The sequence below is a fragment of the Camelina sativa genome, chromosome 3 (assembly GCF_030686135.1).
Source record: "Camelina sativa cultivar CO46 ecotype springtype chromosome 3, ASM3068613v1".
Lineage (NCBI taxonomy): Eukaryota > Viridiplantae > Streptophyta > Magnoliopsida > Brassicales > Brassicaceae > Camelina > Camelina sativa.
The window spans coordinates 11,448,711-11,467,246 of record NC_141882.1 but is presented as its reverse complement, the minus strand read 5'-3'; the positions used below and the strand labels follow the sequence as shown (position 1 = coordinate 11,467,246).

The window sequence follows — 18,536 nt, the reverse complement described above, 5'->3', positions numbered from 1 at the left end:
ACAATTGTGTGTGAGCCAAATTAAACAAACCGTGAAATCTCTGTAAATTGCTTCTTTTATCTATAAAAAATATGCAACTAAACTGATGGAATAGTTGAGTACTGCTCTCTCATTCACTCATGGCATTAACGTTGGCTAATTCAGAATTAATAATCGAAATCTGCTTCACAATCTCTTTAAGTGCGGTCTCATCTTTGAGTATAGAGGTATGCGAGACTCCACCAATCTCTACGGTTTTCAAGTTCTCAACTTCCAAAGCTGCTAAACTCGCCAAATTAACCGTCCCATCTCCATCTCCATACTTAATCTTTGGTTGCTCATCGAATCCTCCTTCTCCATACACCAAAACCTCCGGCGTATCAACTCCTTTCCCATGTATGAGAGTGACTGGCACTCCCGGAGCCACCAGTTCCTCTGTTAAAGGCAACACTCTTGTCTTGTAAGGCACAATCCCTTGAGAGAACCCAATGTCCGCAAGAAACTCATCCATCTCGTAAGCTGTGTAGTTAACTTGAGGAGTAACGACAAGCGGTTTAGTTCTGTCGTGAAACACTTTGGTAGATGGAAGTAGCCATTGGTTGCTCTCGGAGGTCCTCTGCTGCGGCCTGACCAGCAAAGGGTTAACTAAAGGGACACCTAGTGTGTTTCCAGAAGCAAATGTCTGCATCTGCGAGATCGTCCCACCCCATGGTGCAGCGAGTGCAACAAAGTGTTTGATGTACTTGTGGCGCCATGAAGGGGTGGTACGGTTGAGGAAATGGAGAACGAATAGTCCTCCGAGGCTATGGGAGAGTAGTATCACTGGCTTTCCGTTGTTCTCGCCGCTTGTTTTCTCCACCAAACTTTTGAGGTCTTGTAGGAATTGTGAAGCTACACGAGACGGGTGGCCTGACGCGGCCAGGCCGTACCTGAAATCATATGGAGCTCCCAGGAGATTTTGGTCGTTAACATACCCACAGCCTTTCTCTAGAGCATTAACTAAATGTTCCATGTAAGATGTAGCATCTCTGCAAATCACACATTATATTGTTAAGCTACATTTATTTATCGTCCTTACAATTCTCATCACACTGTAGTAATATTATTAAGGGACAGCTTTCTAGCTTCATTGAGAATGGACGATCCGGTTTACTATGGTTTTTGGTTAATGGTCAAGCTACAAATCACGATTCTCTCCTTAATTGTGATAGACATAACATTCACATTACCTCCTAGTAATCTAGTTAGATAAATTGGCTATTTATATAATAACATATAATGCCCCAGAATTATGTCCCAAAACGAAACAAGGTTGGAAGGTACTAACCGGAGACGAGGGTCAAGGTATAGAAGCGATTTGGTCGAACCAAAATGAGGAACCCTGGTCTGGACACCAGGAGCATTTTGGTAATCATCCAAATCGGCGTCATAGTACAACATCATTCGTTCGTTGAAGCACCTGGTGAAAGGAGACAATATCACAGTTGCATCAAACCATAGCCTAAACCATCCACCACTCTTCTTATGGATCGGATATAACCAGCTGCTACACCAAAAGCTACTTGGCTTGTACTCTCTGTCCAGCCTTGCTTCTAGCTGGTTACCATCGTTTCCTGGAACAAGAATCAAAGGGTACACGTTGTTACCCACAGCTTGACACATCGAGGTCATTGTCGCCGCCATTACAACCATCCCTATAACTACCAAATAATGTAAAGACGGTTCCTTCATTTTGTTTCTAAGAAACAGAGTCTTATCGAAGCTGGAGATTTGGAGAAAATGTCCATTGAATTTGGAAAAGCAGAGTATAGTATCTAAAAACGTAAGGCTTAAAGATGATAAGTAGTATATGGTGTAGCTGTGAAACACGCTTACCCATCCCCATCTAGAACCCGCTTTCTCATCTAGAGACTCTATATCCCTCAACCATTTATTAATTTATTTCCTTTCTTAATTCTTATTTGTAATTCGCCGAGGTGGCATAATACAACGTATTTAACTTGAAACCGGATTTAAAGCCCAACGGGTCAGGTCAACCCGACCGCTTTTTAAACAAAAGAAAAAGTCAAAACCCTTGAAAAAACCTAAACGCTAATTTGTGCTACGTCGTCGTCTCTCATCTCTCTCGTTCTCTTTCTCCGTCGCCTCCATGTTTGAGTACAAGTGCAGCTCCATCGATTGGAAACCATCTCCGGTGGTAGCTCTTGCTACCAGCTCCGACGGCTCTCAGGTCGCTGCAGCTCGAGAGGATGGTTCTCTTGAGGTTTGGCTCGTCTCTCCCGGTGCTTCCTCCTGGCACTGTCAACTCGTACGTCCTCTTGTTTTTTTGTCTCTTCGGATTTTGAACACTTTCGAGACTATTAGAGTTGTAATTGTTGATTTGTGTTATATGTTCACTTTCTTTTAATGAGTGTAGAGCATCCATGGAGATCCAAAATCGAGAATCTCGCACCTTGCGTGGTTTGGTACTGGTTCTAAAAGTTCGTCTTCCGCTAGATTGTTTTCTTCGAGCATCGATGGCTCAATTTCGGAGTGGGATCTTTTTGACTTGAAGCAGAAGGTGAATTTCACACTTAAATAAAAAATTTCTTAGCTTGTAGCTTCTTGTATTGTGTCTCTTATCTATCTGATTTGTTCAGATCGTCCTAGAGTCAATTGGAGTATCAATCTGGCAAATAGCATTGGCACCTCTTTCAACTGAACCAGAAGGTAAAGAAGCTAAGCTGATTCAGAACGGGTACTTGAGTGAGAAATCAGATGACGAGGAGGAAAGTGGAGTTGAAGATGATTCAGAGTTTGAGGAGGTTGATGAGAAAGCGGGGGCCTTGGATAGGCATCTTGCTGCTGCCTGTGATGATGGCTGCGTGAGGATTTATTATATCTCTGATTCAGACAAGTTAACCTACTATAGATCTTTGCCTAGGGTCAGTGGTGAGAACTCTTTACTCCCCTTAGCATCATTTTGATCCTTCATTATTTTATGTGCTTAGAGCCTTATGGAACATTAATGATGTAATTGCGTAGGTCGTGCTTTAAGTGTGACGTGGAGTTCGGACGCACAGAGAATCTTTTCAGGCAGTAGTGATGGGTGAGGATAATTTATGGTACTTTGTAATTGTATGAGATGAATATTATTTAATTTCCTTAGAGATGCACATTTTGTTTGAAAGAAGACCCGTGAGTGAATATTCTTTGATTTGGCTAAAGTTGATTTTCCGGCTTCCCAACAATTATTTGTAGGCTGATAAGGTGCTGGGATGCTAATCTCTGCCGTGAGGTATTTAGAATCACTGTTGGACTTGGAGGACTGGGAAATGGTTCTGAGCTCTGCATTTGGTCACTTCTTTCATTAAGGTAAAGCTTAGCGTACTCATATGCGAGTTTTGTGTCTTTCTTTTCCTATTGCTGATGATCTACATCGTATTGTAGGTGTGGAGTTCTTGTTAGTGGAGATAGTACAGGAAGTGTCCAGTTTTGGGATAGCCAGCATGGAACCCTGTTACAGGCGCATTCTAATCACAAGGGTGATGTCAATGCCCTTGCAGCAGCCCCAACTCATAACCGGGTGTTTTCTGCAGGCGCTGATGGACAGGTAAATGATACTGCTAGTGTGTTCACTCATGTGAATCCCAGTTAACAATTGGTACAGGAAACGGTACTTAAAATATAGTAGAAACAAATACTATGACCAATCTTAAGGTCTCGAATAACTAAAAACAAAAATTTCTGCTTTAACAGAACATTAGATATGCTGTTTGGCTGTAATGGTGAAAAATTTCTAATACTCATTTCATCCTTTTGCAGGTTATTCTATATAAGCTCTCTGGTGGTACATTTGAATCGCAAGATGTTAAACCTTCTTCCACTCAGAAGTGGGATTATATCGGTTGTGTAAGGGCTCATACACATGACATCAGGGCTCTAACTGTCGCAGTGCCAATAAGTTGGGAAGGTCAGTGGCTTCTTGAGTTATACTATAATCAGATTGTCCAGTATGGTTTATAATTAAAATTCATGTTTGAATGTGTTAAGTTTAAGGATCACAAACGCAGAAAATCTTCTTTGCTAGCAATAGAAAAGAATTAGTATCCTAAGAACTCTTCATTCGCATGTAAAACTAGGAACCTAATTCCTTATCAAAGTACTTGATATGTATTACAAGAAACCCTAGCACCCATTTTGGACTTGAGCCATATTGTGTATCAAACTGCATATAGGATTAATGTCTTCTACCTAGTTGCTGCCTAGACTTTTTGTTATTTTTGGTTCTTAAGCTCTCACGTTTTGCAGGTTCCCGTCCAGACATTAATGCAAAAGTAACAAGTCCGAAACAGCGCAGGAAAGAGAAGCCGGTTGGTTTCAGTTACCATAAATGGGCACATTTGGGGGTTCCGATGCTCATTTCAGCTGGTGATGATGCAAAGCTTTATGCATACTCGGTTCAAAAGTTCACTAAGTTCCCTCCACATGATATATGTCCTGCGCCTCAGAGAGTACCCATGCAGATGGTACATAATACAGTGTTCAATCAGACTTCTCTTCTCTTGGTTCAGGAATCTTGTTCTTTAGATATTCTTCGTATTCACATAAGTAATGATTCTAGTGGGCGTGTCTCCACCAAGCCATTGGTTCGTGTTAAAAGTAAAGATGCCCGGAAGATCATATGCAGTGCAATTTCTAACACAGGATCAGTTTTTGCTTATTCTGATCAAATTCGCCCAAGTCTGTTTGAGTTGAAGAAAACTAAACTTGGAAAGAATCCATGGAGTGCCAGTAGAAAGCGACTTCCGAATCTTCCGTTTGCTCATTCCATGGTTTTCAGCTGTGACTCCTCTCGGCTGATAATTGCTGGACATGATAGAAGGATATATGTATGTGCCTAGTTGTTTGCTAGTAATCATTTATTTTGTTTACTTTCTTGACCTTGTCAAACATCTGAACTTTATTTGTTGGCAGATTCTTGACTTGGGTAGCATGGACCTATTACATTCTTTTACTCCACGCCAGGATGGGAAGGAAGGTGAATCTCCTCGCGAGCCTCCAATCACAAAATTGTATAGTAGCTCCAATGATGATTGGTTAGCTGCTATCAATTGTTTTGGGGACATATATGTGGTCAACCTGGAAACGCAGAGGTGAACATTTTCTGACCCTTATCATTTTACAATAATAAGACTTGTTCACAGTCAATATATCTGCAGAGAAAATTTAAGTATGGCGTGCACATATTCAAGCACCTGCTTGTATATTTTTTCATTCATGCTCTAATTCTGATTACAGGCAGCATTGGTTCATATCAAGGCTTGATGGTGCATCTGTTGCAGCGGCTGGTTTTCATCCCAGGAACAACAGTGTGTTTGTGATCTCGACATCTTCAAACCAGGTCTTTGCGTTGGACGTGGAGGCTAGAGAGTTAAGCAAGTGGTCACCACTGCAGACTTTTTGTTTGCCAAAGAGCTACCAAGAATTTCCTGGTGAGGTCGTAGGACTCTCATTCTCGCCATCACCAAGTTCTTCGTCTGTAATCATTTACAGCTCCAGGTACTTGATTGGTTTTCAAAATTACACTAATGGCAAATCCCTTATAATCTTGACACTTATATTTTTGGTTGCATATCAGAGCTAAGTGTTTGATTGAATTTGGGATGCCGGCTGAGCAAGACGAAGAAACGGATTTGCCATGCAACCTGTCTGAAAAGCTAGAAGGTAAACTTGCAAGCATTGGTATTAAACTGGGGAATGGTGCTCAAAAACGTAGTTTAGAGGAGTATCAAAAAGAGAGCAAGAGTAACAAGAGAAAGAAGTTTGAAATGGTAACTTCAAAGCACCCAGTTCTATATTTAAGGCATCTATCAAAAAGTGCAATTTTGGTTATAGAGAAACCATGGATGGAGGTTATCAAGGATTTGGATACACAACCAGTTCACAGACATATATTTGGGACATAACCAAGAAGAGAAGCTAAAGAAAGTTGCATATAATTTCTTGAGACGCCCTGGTTAATTAGTAGGAAACTAGGAAGTTGTGAGGAAGTATGTTTCCTTCCATATGCCTAAAATTTTGTAAGAGTATTGTTTCTATTGTGTCTGTTATACTTATACATTGGATTTTGAGTTTTGTGACTCATAGGTTTATACATTAAGAACCTTCTCTTGCAACGACCCTGTTAAGACGGGCATCATCAAATCTATTGTAATTGCCATTAAATGTCCATGATTTAAGGATTCAATTGACAGTTTTTTATTTCTGGAATTTCTCCAATGATCAAATTAAGCGCAGAGCAATTGGTCTTTTTTGTTACTGTCCTTTGGACTGTTGAAACTCCATTTACGAACTTTTTCTGGAAAGAACATTAGACCATCCACATCGCACATCTCATGGGTGTCTTGTTTAAACAAATATTCATATTTTAATATAATTAGTTTATTTCAAAATCTGAACCATTAAAAATTAAATATCTGGCAAGCAAGTGTCTTAAAATATTTTGAAGTGTCTATCTAAAAACATTACAGACATCCTCTCTCCTAATTTTTTATTTTTACTATTCTTTCTAATTAATGAGACATCCATAAAAATCACTCATGGCGATATTATTAGAGCATGTCCATTGTAAAAAAATAAGATGAGTTGCTCAAAGTGTATTATTTTGATATATATGATTATTTATTGAAAAACTAAATTAGAAGAAAAAAAATCCAACTATTAGCTACGTGACATGTGAGAAACGGTTTTATAGATTCTCAATTGAGAATTATTTTCACCTCTATCCTTATTTTTCTCACATTCTCTTTTCTTTTATTATTATTTATTTGTTTTTAACGAATGGGCAACTCTGTGAGAATCGACCTGTGTAGATGGTCTTAGTATTGTCGAACATTCCTTCTTTTGGTGAAACCACTGTTAGTATAGAGACCAAAATTTTAAACTAAGAATAAATTAAGTTCTCGAATTAAGATAGAGAATTAAACCTATAATTGTGCGAAATAATATTTTATCATTCTTCTTATGTTCTGTGGGTGATTGAGATTAATATCAATTTATGAGCTCTGCTGATTTTCATTGGTTAAGATGTTGTAAGTTGAGTTATTTCTTTTTATAATAAAAAATCAGTTATATTTTACAATAATTTATATTTTTGTTATTAATTAATTCATTTATCAAGTAAAAAAAATATAAATCCTCAAAATACCATAATTTCTTTTTTTCCAAAAATACGGCACTGAAGTTTTATTTTTCTAAAAATACCACAAAAGTTTTCGAAAAATACCACTAACACAAAAGTATTATTTTGTGGTATTTTTGGAAAAAAAAACTAAACGTTGTATTTTTGGGAAAACCTCATTTTTGTGGTATTTATGAGAATTACCTTTAAAAAAATTATTGTCTTTATTTTATTTAATAAAAAACTCCCAAAATTATTGTTTTAATTTTCTTTTGAAATGAAAATAGGCACAAATCTAAAAAATGATAAGATTGTAAATAATATGGAAAATATGTAATTAATATTCTTTTGAATTTACACTGTTACAAAAAAATTTAAACTAACTTTGAGTATATTAAAATTATTTTATTTTTTATAATTTTATTAAATGTACTCACTAATACTTTTCAATAATCAGTATAATTATCAATAATTTTAAATTAAATTTACTTCAATAGAACATGTTGTAATATCTGCAACAGAAATGTCACCGGTCAATGATTTTAATAAGATTAATAAATTATATTTTTGAAGTTACTCACTACATCAAATTGCAGTTTTTACCACTTAATTTTTACTGTAAATTTTATTTAATTAAAATATTTATGGTAATTCAGCTTGAATAATTGAGACAAAAAAAAATCAAGAACCATCTTAAATATGTCACCCACGAAAAAAACTATGAACTCTATCATGAATTCAACTCGGTAGTTCTTCAACCACTATAGTTGAGCGTATGTGTCAAGAAACTGGTGTACCACCGTTGTACAAATTTTTGTATAAAACTCACACTTTTTAGTTTGTTAGTGAAAATTAGTTTGTAGCTAGAGACTCCCAAATAATTTTTCAATGAATCTAGCGACATAATTTCATCGAGAACACTATGATAACCTCGTACTACATACTACATACTATTTTGCATTCACAATAGCTTATATATTTACGGCATGTATCAAAAAGTGCAATCTTGGTTATAGAGAGAAACCATGGATGGAAGTTATCAAGGGTTTGGATAAACAACCAGTTCACATACATATATTCGGGACATACTTGAGAAGAGGAACATATATTCGGGACATACTTGAAAATAGGAAGCTAAATAAACTTCCCTTTAAATTCTTGAGGGACCATATATAGGAAAACGCAATAGAAATGTTGAATAGATATTAATCAAGCATATTAGACAACAACCAAAAAGAGGAATTGGCTATAGGCACATGCCCTATGAAAATCGTGCATCGGTACTGCTCCCGGTTCTATATATTTTGGGTTTTCATTACTTTTGTATCTTACATGTGTTTGAAACTTTGAATTAGAGAAATCGACAAAGAAAAATATAAGAGAGCGGTACTAGGACTACGTACTACATTGCGAAGAAAAAATGAATTAGGTAGGACATAATACTTGCATGCAATATTTTCAACTTTGAAAGGTGGCATTGGTACGAAAAACATGTAATTTATCAATCAATTCACTTATTCTCAGTTAATTTTAAATTGAAAGATTTAATTACGTAATAGACAATGTGAATTGATGATTTTATATGCTTCTTGAGAAAATATGTTAGAACTTCTGCACTATAAATGAAAATAGGTATTTGAATATATAAAGGACATGAAGCCAACCTGTTTTGATTCGAAATATATTATAGTTGTTATTATTAATCAACCATGCATGATTTTGACGCACCCACTTTTCATTACTATTAAGGATCGACAACAGGCAAAAGAGAGGACCTGGCGATCGCATGCCTAGGAAAATGGTGAATTCGCGAATGGCAAGTGAACTATGGAAAAGGAGTATTAGGAGATTCTGGTGCTTGTATTGTTGAGATATATGTTTATATTTTTACTCATGATACTATACGGACATATCAATGGATCCATTGCAATGCATACAGCTATACAGAGAGTTTTCCAATACTCGGTAACCATATTAAATCTTTTTATGCTCTCTTCATTGTTCAAGTCACTCCCATGTTGTTTCGCTTTCGATATGGTCAATTTTGTACGATTTATGATAGAATCCAAATACGTATAGAATCTTCAAGAAAAGACTCTCTCTCTGTTTTCATTGATTGGTTATATATGACCGCGCGCGCGTCTTAAATATTTGTGGTAAAATCTCGCATTATATAAAAAGGTCTAAAATCTTTAACGTGGATGGAGCATTAAACCCCCATACAAAACCTATACAGAATTATTTTTTTATAAAATTGTAATGATTCGAATTTTTACTTTTCCGCAATTTAGATTGAGATCGAGAAAGTAAAAGAGCTGGCAAAACCACCGAAGCGGAACACTAGAGACGAGAGAGAAAGAGAGAAGAGTACTCTACTCTCTCTCTGTGTGTCGACCAAATACAGGATGTTAAACGGCGAAGTCAGGTTTTTAAGAAAAAAAAGGATGACAAAATCAAGACACGTACGAGAAAAGAAGCCCCAGACGTCAACTAAAAAGTCACCACGTGTCTCTCCTTCTCTCCCACCGTTGCATGGAGCAGACAGACGCTGCAACTGCCTCGTGTTACTCCCTAACCCACCAATCACTTAGCCACACCTCTCTAACTATCTCGAAGAAGCAAAGTTGACGCCAATAACGCCTAACACTTCAAAACAAAAATAATTTGAAAAAAAAGCCCTCGAATATTGTTTTTAAGGACATTGCATGTGGTTAACAAAAACTAAAACTGAAGAGAAAGGAAAACAAAAAAAAAAGAGAGCCGGGGATAGGTGTAGGCACGCATGACGCCCAGCAACAACACGCGTTGCGGTGACATCCTCTGTGATTGGTGAACCGAACCACATATCCCCAATACCTTCTTGTAAAAACGGCACATTAACTCATTTCCTCACACGTGTCCCTATCCCCAACCCTCACTAACACGTACCCATCCTTCTCTTCCCAAATGTCCTTCTTCCTTAATATTCGCCTCTCTCTTATTGGCCCTTCACCTCTTCTTATAACCTTTCCTACCTCATCACATCTCTTTGATCTCTCAACATCCATATCTTCCTTCTTCTTTGAGTTCTTTTTTAATCTTCTCCTAGCTTGACGTCATGATAAAGATACTCAATCCTCATTCGCACCATTCTCACTCTACCACAACTCTTAAAACAGCTGAGATCTTGTCTAAATACAGACCCATTGCTCCTAAGCCCGGGACGCCTCGTGTCAACGACGATGACCCTTCTTCCTCTATGTCTCACAAGATCAGCCAATCTCCTTACCTTCGTAACCTCTGGCCTCAGCTTCAAGCGCGGCCTACAAGAACCCGTAAGCGAGGGCGAGGTGGGATGGGTCCCTCTTCTCTTGCTATGAAGAGACCGAAGTCGTCATGTGTTTCTTCTCCCACTTCTTCTACCACCACTACTACTACTACGCAACGTGTTATTGGCCCAATTAAAACCCTGTCGTTTCAGGCTTTCACTCATCATGGTTTACCTAACCTTACTCAAGTTGGGTACGCCTTGGAGAATGGTGGCTCTTCTGCTTTGGTGACTCTGCCTCTTCTTCAATGCTCTCCTCCTCTTCCCTCCAAATGCATGGAGCCAGAGATCAAAGGAAAGGGTGTCATTGATCTAAACAAGACAGCGGAAGTAGTACAAGAGATAGATTTCTTGAAGCAACTACAAGGACCCATCACCACAACTACAATCACAACAAGCAGAGTCATTTCACCCCAGCCTATAAGGCCGGTTTGCTCAAAGATCAACGTAGCATACATAAACCCACTAACGAACCCATCTCCACTGCCTCAAACCAACAAGAAAACTCCAAGTGAGGTCGAAGAGGAAGTAGAGTCCGACGAATTGCCCTCTGTGATCACCGATTCCAGCAACAGGGTCAGAGTCGTGAACTCGGCGTACAAGGAGATGATGGGGCAGCCCGAGTGCTCGTGGCTGGATTCGATGGTGAGAGGGAAGAGGATATGTGGGGAAGTGATGATCCATTTTTGTGAATCCAAAATTCCGGTGATGAATGAGAATAATGGTTTCTCTTGCTGGGTGAGGATAGAGTGGGAAAGAGAAGGTAAGGAGGAGTACATGCACGCGTTTTGTGATGTTACGAAACTTGCATGTGACTCCAAAGATTATGTCTTTACGTGGAGGTTTCACGCAACCACGGACCGCAGAGAGACTTGTCGGTCAAGCTGCAACGTCTAGTTTAGGTTTTGAGTATGTGTGTTACCAGCTTTAGTAGTGCTTTAGCGTAATGATATATCCTCTATAGACTATAGCTAATATGTAAATGTTGGTTAGTTATAATTTCTGCTGTTAAAATACAGTATGAATTAAGAAGAAAAGTTCCTCGTTTCAGAATGGTTTAATAATCTCTTGACGATACAAAACTTTCATATTTAATTTGGTTTGTAAATGTGACAAAATGTTGTTGTGTACATTGACTTGAGCAGGAAGCAATCATAGAAGGAGAAGCCCTATAAACTCAAATGTTAAAGTGCTAAAACGACACAATGTTTCAGCTTGAGGAAGAAAACCTTTGTTTTAAATCTGTTTGCATCTTTATGGAAAACTGTAACGTAGAATATTTGGGAACTCTTACATCTTGAACCAAGTTTAGGTTAGGAGGAAGGCTTAAATTATAGGTTTTGGAGTATGTGTGTGGCCTTTATATTTTAAAGAAGGTTTAGGAGTAGTGAAATCACATTTATAAGAGAAAAATGGCAGCAAGATTTATATTTATTATTCAACTTTTATTAGCAGTTTAGTCATGTAACCACTGAACTTCCAAAACTTATCAAACAAAGTACTGGACCGGTATAGGTCCAGGTTCCAGGTCTCCGTGCAGAATAAGGGAACCGCCGATACGCATAATCGGTATTTGAGGGGCCGTGTGTGATGTAGTATTCTTAAGCGATTGTTCCCAATAGAAAGTAGGTGGTCTATAAAGGATTATGCGGCTTATGTCTTACTATCAAGTATCAATGCAACGTAGATGAGGTGAGACTCGGTTTCCAAACAGATCTCACAGTGAATACTATCGGTGAGTAATCGTGGTATTCTTTTATCTAAGGAAGCACATAAGGTAGATTTGTGAGATAACCCTTCAAAATTGGTAGCTGTTCTTACATTACCATGATACCATCCAACAAACTACAACTTCAAAGTTTATTTATCAAATGCTTTCAAGTCAAGTATCTGCCACTCTGCAACCTTACTTAGAGGTCCGAGAGGATTTTGTTACTTGTTTTCACTAAGCTTGCCCGCACGTCAAGTGAAACTCTGTACTGGAGCCGATAGTTCTAGTTCATATGCAGCTTGGTAAAATTCTGCAGCTTGCTGTGACAAACCTTGCATTTTGGCCACGCGCCCTAGCTTCATCCACGCATCATGATTTCTCGGGTCTAATCTTAAGGCATTCATGAGGAAACTTTTAGCGGTTGGAAGTGATTCACCTCCGGATTTCATCATAACCTCTGCTATAGAAACAATGCTGGGCACGTGATCTGGATCGATTGAGAGCGAGAGGAAGAAGGATATTAGAGCCTCCTCATGAAGTGATTTAGCTTCTAGACACAAACCTGTCCCAACCATAGAAGCAAATGTATTGAGCTTCTTATCTATGCGAAAATATTATGAATGTGGTTTATGAGTTCGTTTATGACTCTTAATGTCTATTCTCCATACCTGTTTCATTCCAGCCTCTGGGAGAATAATAGCACATGGATCTTGCCTTCTCGAGACATGTTTCTGCATCTGACCATGAACCTAGCTTTCCGTAGACAGAGGCCAGCTCTTGCCAAGCTTCCGTTTCACATTTCTTTAGCAAAATCTGGGAATAGAGAATAAGATTAGTCAGAGATATCACAGAATTCACAGAATATGTTTCTTTCAAATTATGACACCCAAACTAGGTACCTCAGATTGTTCAGATTTATCCTGCGCCCGTATTAGGCCCAGCAAGCTGCTGCATGTCTTCAATGCCTGCTTAGGTTGTTCTTGAGCCATCTGAAGCACAATTTTCAACTTCAGAAGCTCTAACTTTTCAATGTCACCAGCCTCTTCCATGGTGAAGTCCAGAATAGATTCAGCATCCTTAAGCCGTTTCTCCGCTGAAAGGACACAAGCTAAATGTTTCCATCCTCTAGTTGAACCTCCTCCTACCATACTAGAATACTCAACCGCACCATCCAAAGCCGCCTGAACATTTCTTTGAACTGCATTCTCAAAGCTCAGGTTAAAAATAATGTCCGGTTCCGGATTATCCTTGGCCCTCTTGGCTGCTTCATTTAGTGATAACAGAGTCTTTTTCTGAAGGAAAACCCGTTCAGAGTCTAATTTGGAACTTCTTGCAGTGTTTCCATAGCATACACCAAGGAACCTGTGTGCTTGGCTGAACAGATGTTCACTCTGATTGTTTGCCAAGTCGAGCAGCTTATGAGCAAAATTTATGCCGTCCCTTGAGTGTTTTGGATCTTTAGAGCACAGCTTTGCTCCAAACAATAACCAAGGAACGTGTGGTATCTGTCTGGATTCAGAAGGGCCTAGGGACATCTTTAATAGATTAATGGCTTCTTTATCAATTCCTGCAGCACTGTAACAAAGGGAGAGAAGGTACCATCTCTCCCCACGGGTGTAAACACCCGGAAGAATCTGCTCTAGATAGTTCGCTAACACTTCAAACTGCCCAGTCATTGAAAGAGCGTAAGTGAGATGATCCATGAGTTCTGGATCCCACTGTATGTCCCCAACGACCACCTTCTTTACAAGTAACATTAGTAACACAATTGCTTCCTCGATATTGTCTTTTGGGCACGCCTCAACACTCCCGTAAAGCAAAATCAAAGCCAAGGATTTCTGCGTAACAGCTAACCTTTGGGGATCCAAATTCCACGGTCTGGATAAGGCACGGCGATATGAAGCAATAGTTTCATGATGATTCCCTGCTTTAGTCCATAGCAAAGGAAGCAATTCGAGGGCCTTCTGAAAAATGTCCTGCAGTTTAGAGAATCCGTTGATACCATCAGGCATGCCACTTGGCAATGCAGATTCAACCACGTCAAGTATTATTTTGCATTCCTCCGCAGCCTCTGGTAAAAACAATGAAACAGCAGAACAATGTTACTAGCTATAGATTCCAATGCAATAAAAATCTGGAGAGAACCACAATACCTTTGTAAGAGCCGAGTTCCTCAAGTGATCTAGCTTTAAGCAAGATTGCTTCAAGAAGTAAACTAACAGAATGCATTGACATTGAGGTGGGAGGCACAATAACAGGTTTGGAGCGTGGTTTACATGGACGAGTTCTCTCAACAATGGCTTTGATTATCCTTGGAGTTAAGACTTTAATGTCAATCCCCTTAAAAACCTGAAGCGCTGCATCAAAATTACCTCTCTGATATTCAAGTCTCCCCAACAACGCTCTAGCTTCCTAACAACACACGAATACCAGAAAAAAATTCCAATTAAACCCCACAACAACAAAATTATTTGATACATAGAGTAGGCTAAACAAACACACCTCATAGTTGAGTGAGAGAGCTTCCTTTAGAGTCGATTCAGCTTCGTCAACTTGAATATCATCCAGTTTGGAATCCCAATCGCCTCCTGCAGTTCGAGAAGAAAGTCCACTAGCTGAGAAATCTCTTGTAGCTAGGGATTCCGGCGAACCAGGCTGGTCCTCGAACCGGAATTGTTCACCTGAACAAGCACACAACATCTTCTCCTCCTCCTCTTCCTCCTCACAAAACGCAGATAATGCGATGAATAGATTCACAGATCTACGCTGCTTTTGTAATCAGCTTCACTATGGGGAAAACAAAATAAACAGAAACATGTGTTAATTCAGAAATCAAACCACAAATCCTTGTTGCTTTCGCATAATGAAACGCTAAACGATATAGTGAAAACGAGCTTAAGATGGGAAGCAAAAGGGAAAGAAGCTTACATGAAAATGGCGGAAGGAGAAGACAATCAGTAACAACGAGAAACGCGAATCGTAGCAGAAGCAGCCATGAAAACTGATTTTGATAGAAAGTATCAGTAGTAACTTGAGCTTTGTTGTTGGGGCCTGGGGGTTGTAACTAAAAACCAAAATCCTCGAATTAGTTAAATCGATTTAGTCAGAGAGAAGATCCGAAATCGATGAAGGGTCCTTTGTCATTTTGCAGTGTGTGTGTTGTTCATGTCAATGTTAGCAGCAAAAGCCAGCCAGCACCACCCAGCACAGCAGCAACCCAGGCCACGCTGTAATTTTTTTTTTAATTTTTATTTTTTTTAAGGTAATTTTGAATTTTTGTCTTTTGGTCCGCATTTTATCTGTTTTCAACTAAAGCACGCTTTAAACATTCCCAAAATACCCTAGTCTTATAGTAGTAATTAATAATAGTGTAGTGTGTGATAAAATACGTCTGTGAAACGTAAAAATACCAAAGTAATCATTTTGGGGAGAGAGACAAGTAACGCAAGATTGAGAGGGGATGAGTGATTTGAATTATTTCTTTCGAACCAGTATTGATTGAATTGAGATTTTTGTTTTGGTTGGACACAGATTGATGGTATACATAATATATAGACATCACGAGTTAACATTTTGAGATGGTAGTTTTTTTTCAGAAAAAAAAAATTATAATCTTTATCTATATACTAATCTGACGTACTAAACTGTCAAGTTCTACTGCCGGCCACGGACGACCATTGTGTCCACAGGGGAGTAAGAAGTAACATGCAAGGTGCTACGAAACTTAAAAGAAGAATTGAGTTACCAAAACCTTAACCCCTGCTCGAGTTTCCCCCATTACAACTTGATTCTGTATTAATAAAATCCATAACACCACCTTATTAATTGGGGTTTTTTTTATTGGTCCAACAACAGGAACTGCAATCGAATCCTGATTATGATAATTTGAAACAACATGGATCAAATCCCAAGTAAAATGTCTCACCATACATGAAAAATAGAACCAACACTTGATCCAACCAATAATCTCCCTTTAGGTTTCCTTGTTAAGCCGAGCTAACAAGAACAAATAGCGGCGTCTCTCCTAGTTTATCCTTTCCCTTCAAAAACATTACAGCCACATATCTCTTTGTAAGCAAATAAGTGTGAGAGACTGGAAGCAGATAGTGAAAAAGAGAGATAACGAAGCTAAACCTTAAGCTCTGGTAACTCAATTACGCAAGCACACTCAACAATCTTCACTCCTACTCGCTCTGCAAACACACAACCAGTTGCAGGAGAGTGAGAGAGAGAGAAAGAGTCAAAAGTATAACAAAAACATTTTGTGATTCCCGACTTAAGCTGCATTATCAAAAGGATAAATTGATATACTTCTCAAATCTTGCACTTACCAAGTAGTCGGATTGCAGCAGCGAGAGTCCCTCCCGTGGCAATAAGGTCATCAATAATAATAGCACGCTCACCAGGCTCTACTGCACCTACATGCATCTCAATCTTATCTGTTCCATACTCCAACGAGTACTCTTCCGAAATAACCTTCCCTATTTAAGAAACCAAAAATCATTAGGCATAGAATTTACTTTAATGGATAAACAAGTAATGAGATACTTATTTGGCACTGCTCAAACAAGTCTGTCTCTAAATGACTCAACACCTTTTTCGTAACTGGTCAAGATAAACAACTTAGACACCATGGATATGTAACCAAAAAAAACCCACTCAAGCTACTGGGAGTTACCACAAAGATATATGATCTAGAAAATGAGCAGCATCATAGAGTAATCGAAGCCATAGATAGGAAGATAAAAGTCACCTTACTCAAGTCCGAGATACTAACAATAGTAAACTTAGAGCTAACTTAGACAGTTCGATGTAACTCGATATTAGAACAGCAAGTCACACTAGAAGAAAGAAAAGAGTAAAAATACCAGGCAACTTCTTGGGCTTCCTCATGGGAACAAATTTGGCACCAATAGCCAACGCAATAGGAGGGCCAAAAATGAAACCTCTAGCTTCAACACCTGCATTCACCACAACATCTCCATTAAGGCAAGAACGAAAAAAATTCATCCACCAGAGATACAAACTTCCATTTTAGCGTAACATACTCAGAATTCAATCAAGGCCAATATAAGACTCGTAGTGCTCAATTAAAAAATAGCAACTAATCTTAGTATTGGGAGTTATCAATTGACCAAAACAGACCACACAAAAGAGTTACCTGCAACAACAGATATGTCTTTGTCTTTGTATCTCTCAACAAACAAAGCAATGGTATCCTTAAAGGCCTCAGTGTCGAGAAGAAGCGTCGTTATGTCCTGAAACATGATTCCTGCGAAAATATAATCCAATCCAGAGAAACAAAAACTTACAATTAAGATTACAACTCAGATCAAGACTAAGAGACGATATAAGTAAAAACCCAAAACCCTCGTAAACAGGAGAGGACCTGGTTTAGGGAAGTCGGGGATGACTCTAATGGAAGAAGCGATCTTGGCGATTCTCGGATCTTGCACATCTTCAGTCGCCATTTCACTGTCCCGACTCGCTGCTGCTGCTACTACTTTAAGCACAATACTCGGCGTCAGATTTGTAAAACACACACACAAACACACAGACAGAGACCTAAGACTCGAATGAGAAAACAGTGATGACAAAAATGACCAATTTATCCCAAAAATGATTTCACGTTTTGACGTATTTGCCCCACCCAATCAAAAAAATATCCTTATTTTCCAAAAGAAAACAAACACGTTTTTAAAAAAATGAAATAAACGAGGTGGTGGGGGTGGGGTCTACTTGCGGAGGAGAAGAGGCGGAGGGAGTTGGTAGAACGGTGACTTGAGAGGCGGATCGAAGGACGAGCACGGTGGTGGTAGTTGTTGAGAAGACGAGGGACAGGAGGAGCAAGTGAGAGACGATGAGAGACAAGTAGTGGAGAAATTATTGTTTGCATTTTCTTTTGGGACTAAAGAGAGATCTTTAAAAGGGAATGTACTAAAATACTTTGGAGACGGAATAATTGAACAAGCGCCGTGATCAATGATGCCTATTGAGGTCTAAAGTCTAACCCAATCTAACTCATGTCACTCAACCATTGACTTTTCTATTTGTTTCATCATATATAAAATTTGTCAAAACCAATCTTTTTGATTCTTTTTAATTTGATGCCAAACTAAAAAAGTTGTGTACCACACTGTACTATGATCTCCCACCAGTCCTATATGTATGATCTTTGTTTATAATTAGATTGAATATCAAAGTATATTGTCCAGTCTATTTTTCCCAGTTTAAAAGTTAAATTTTAGTACTACAATTTTCCTCAATTTTTTTTGTTTTTGGAGATAAATTATGTTACCATAGCAGCCATTGGGAGATAATCAAGAGAATAAAGCACACAAAAGTATCCTCATTGTGATGTCTAATGGGCCACTTAA

General features: G+C 38.6%; 5 protein-coding genes across 9 annotated transcripts; 2 read left to right on the top strand and 3 right to left on the bottom strand.

Annotated features, from left to right (window-relative positions):
• Positions 1-20: 20 nt before the first annotated feature.
• On the bottom strand, positions 21-1,944 carry LOC104776797 (lecithin-cholesterol acyltransferase-like 1). Its single transcript, XM_010500926.3, has 2 exons — positions 1,307-1,944; positions 21-1,007 (listed from the first exon to the last, which is right to left on the bottom strand). Exons 1-2 carry the CDS (start codon positions 1,708-1,710, stop codon positions 110-112), a joined length of 1,302 nt encoding a protein of 433 aa, XP_010499228.2. The 5' UTR covers positions 1,711-1,944; the 3' UTR covers positions 21-109.
• A 12-nt stretch (positions 1,945-1,956) lies between these two features.
• LOC104776795 (WD repeat-containing protein PCN) lies at positions 1,957-6,137 on the top strand. The gene is made up of 11 exons (XM_010500925.3): positions 1,957-2,287; positions 2,396-2,539; positions 2,619-2,910; positions 3,004-3,067; positions 3,220-3,333; positions 3,409-3,571; positions 3,784-3,931; positions 4,270-4,850; positions 4,936-5,114; positions 5,260-5,520; positions 5,600-6,137. The coding sequence occupies exons 1-11, from the start codon at positions 2,129-2,131 to the stop codon at positions 5,925-5,927; spliced, it is 2,433 nt and encodes an 810-aa protein (XP_010499227.2). The 5' UTR covers positions 1,957-2,128; the 3' UTR covers positions 5,928-6,137.
• Positions 6,138-9,545: 3,408 nt separating this feature from the next.
• On the top strand, positions 9,546-11,501 carry LOC104741358 (uncharacterized). The gene has a single exon (XM_010462204.3). The coding sequence runs from the start codon at positions 10,239-10,241 to the stop codon at positions 11,343-11,345; it is 1,107 nt and encodes a 368-aa protein (XP_010460506.2). The 5' UTR covers positions 9,546-10,238; the 3' UTR covers positions 11,346-11,501.
• A 701-nt stretch (positions 11,502-12,202) lies between these two features.
• Positions 12,203-15,451, bottom strand: LOC104776794 (protein NPGR1). 2 transcript variants are annotated; one of them, XM_087508867.1, is made up of 6 exons: positions 15,088-15,451; positions 14,662-14,946; positions 14,313-14,571; positions 13,059-14,230; positions 12,828-12,972; positions 12,203-12,721 (listed from the first exon to the last, which is right to left on the bottom strand). In XM_087508867.1, the coding sequence occupies exons 2-6, from the start codon at positions 14,857-14,859 to the stop codon at positions 12,411-12,413; spliced, it is 2,085 nt and encodes a 694-aa protein (XP_087364993.1). In that variant the 5' UTR covers positions 14,860-14,946; positions 15,088-15,451; the 3' UTR covers positions 12,203-12,410. The 2 variants fall into 2 exon arrangements, with proteins under 2 accessions (XP_087364993.1, XP_087364994.1); XM_087508868.1 differs by lacking the exons at positions 12,203-12,721; positions 12,828-12,972 and having other exon boundaries at positions 13,032-14,230; positions 15,088-15,315.
• A 432-nt stretch (positions 15,452-15,883) lies between these two features.
• Positions 15,884-18,336, bottom strand: LOC104776793 (adenine phosphoribosyltransferase 1, chloroplastic). Of its 4 annotated transcripts, none has more exons than XM_087508864.1 (7): positions 17,899-18,336; positions 17,549-17,659; positions 17,321-17,431; positions 17,028-17,120; positions 16,491-16,640; positions 16,294-16,352; positions 15,884-16,199 (listed from the first exon to the last, which is right to left on the bottom strand). In XM_087508864.1, the coding sequence occupies exons 1-7, from the start codon at positions 18,053-18,055 to the stop codon at positions 16,146-16,148; spliced, it is 735 nt and encodes a 244-aa protein (XP_087364990.1). In that variant the 5' UTR covers positions 18,056-18,336; the 3' UTR covers positions 15,884-16,145. The 4 variants fall into 4 exon arrangements, with proteins under 4 accessions (XP_087364990.1, XP_010499224.1, XP_087364992.1 ...); XM_010500922.3 differs by having other exon boundaries at positions 17,549-17,662; positions 17,899-18,294; XM_087508866.1 differs by lacking the exon at positions 16,294-16,352 and having other exon boundaries at positions 15,884-16,224; positions 16,471-16,640; positions 17,899-18,160.
• Between the last annotated feature and the right edge of the window lie 200 nt (positions 18,337-18,536).

Bases quoted from the DNA above. Each gene is read 5' to 3' on its own strand.
- LOC104776797 (XM_010500926.3), bottom strand. From the start codon at position 1,710: ATGAAGGAACCGTCTTTACATTATTTGGTAGTTATAGGGATGGTTGTA. The intron at 1,008-1,306 runs GTTAGTACCTTC...TGTGATTTGCAG, and splicing joins TACCTTGACCCTCGTCTCCG to AGATGCTACATCTTACATGG.
- LOC104776795 (XM_010500925.3), top strand. From the start codon at position 2,129: ATGTTTGAGTACAAGTGCAGCTCCATCGATTGGAAACCATCTCCGGTG. The intron at 3,334-3,408 runs GTAAAGCTTAGC...ATCGTATTGTAG, and splicing joins TGGTCACTTCTTTCATTAAG to GTGTGGAGTTCTTGTTAGTG. The intron at 3,932-4,269 runs GTCAGTGGCTTC...CACGTTTTGCAG, and splicing joins AGTGCCAATAAGTTGGGAAG to GTTCCCGTCCAGACATTAAT.
- LOC104741358 (XM_010462204.3), top strand. From the start codon at position 10,239: ATGATAAAGATACTCAATCCTCATTCGCACCATTCTCACTCTACCACA.
- LOC104776794 (XM_087508867.1), bottom strand. From the start codon at position 14,859: ATGTTGTGTGCTTGTTCAGGTGAACAATTCCGGTTCGAGGACCAGCCT. The intron at 14,231-14,312 runs GTATTGTGGTTC...TGTTTTTACCAG, and splicing joins GGAACTCGGCTCTTACAAAG to AGGCTGCGGAGGAATGCAAA. The intron at 12,722-12,827 runs GTATGGAGAATA...TGGTTGGGACAG, and splicing joins CAGAGGCTGGAATGAAACAG to GTTTGTGTCTAGAAGCTAAA.
- LOC104776793 (XM_010500922.3), bottom strand. From the start codon at position 18,055: ATGCAAACAATAATTTCTCCACTACTTGTCTCTCATCGTCTCTCACTT. The intron at 17,663-17,898 runs GTAGACCCCACC...TTGTGCTTAAAG, and splicing joins CCGCCTCTTCTCCTCCGCAA to TAGTAGCAGCAGCAGCGAGT. The intron at 16,200-16,293 runs GTTTAGCTTCGT...ATGTTTTTGAAG, and splicing joins TTGAGTTACCAGAGCTTAAG to GGAAAGGATAAACTAGGAGA.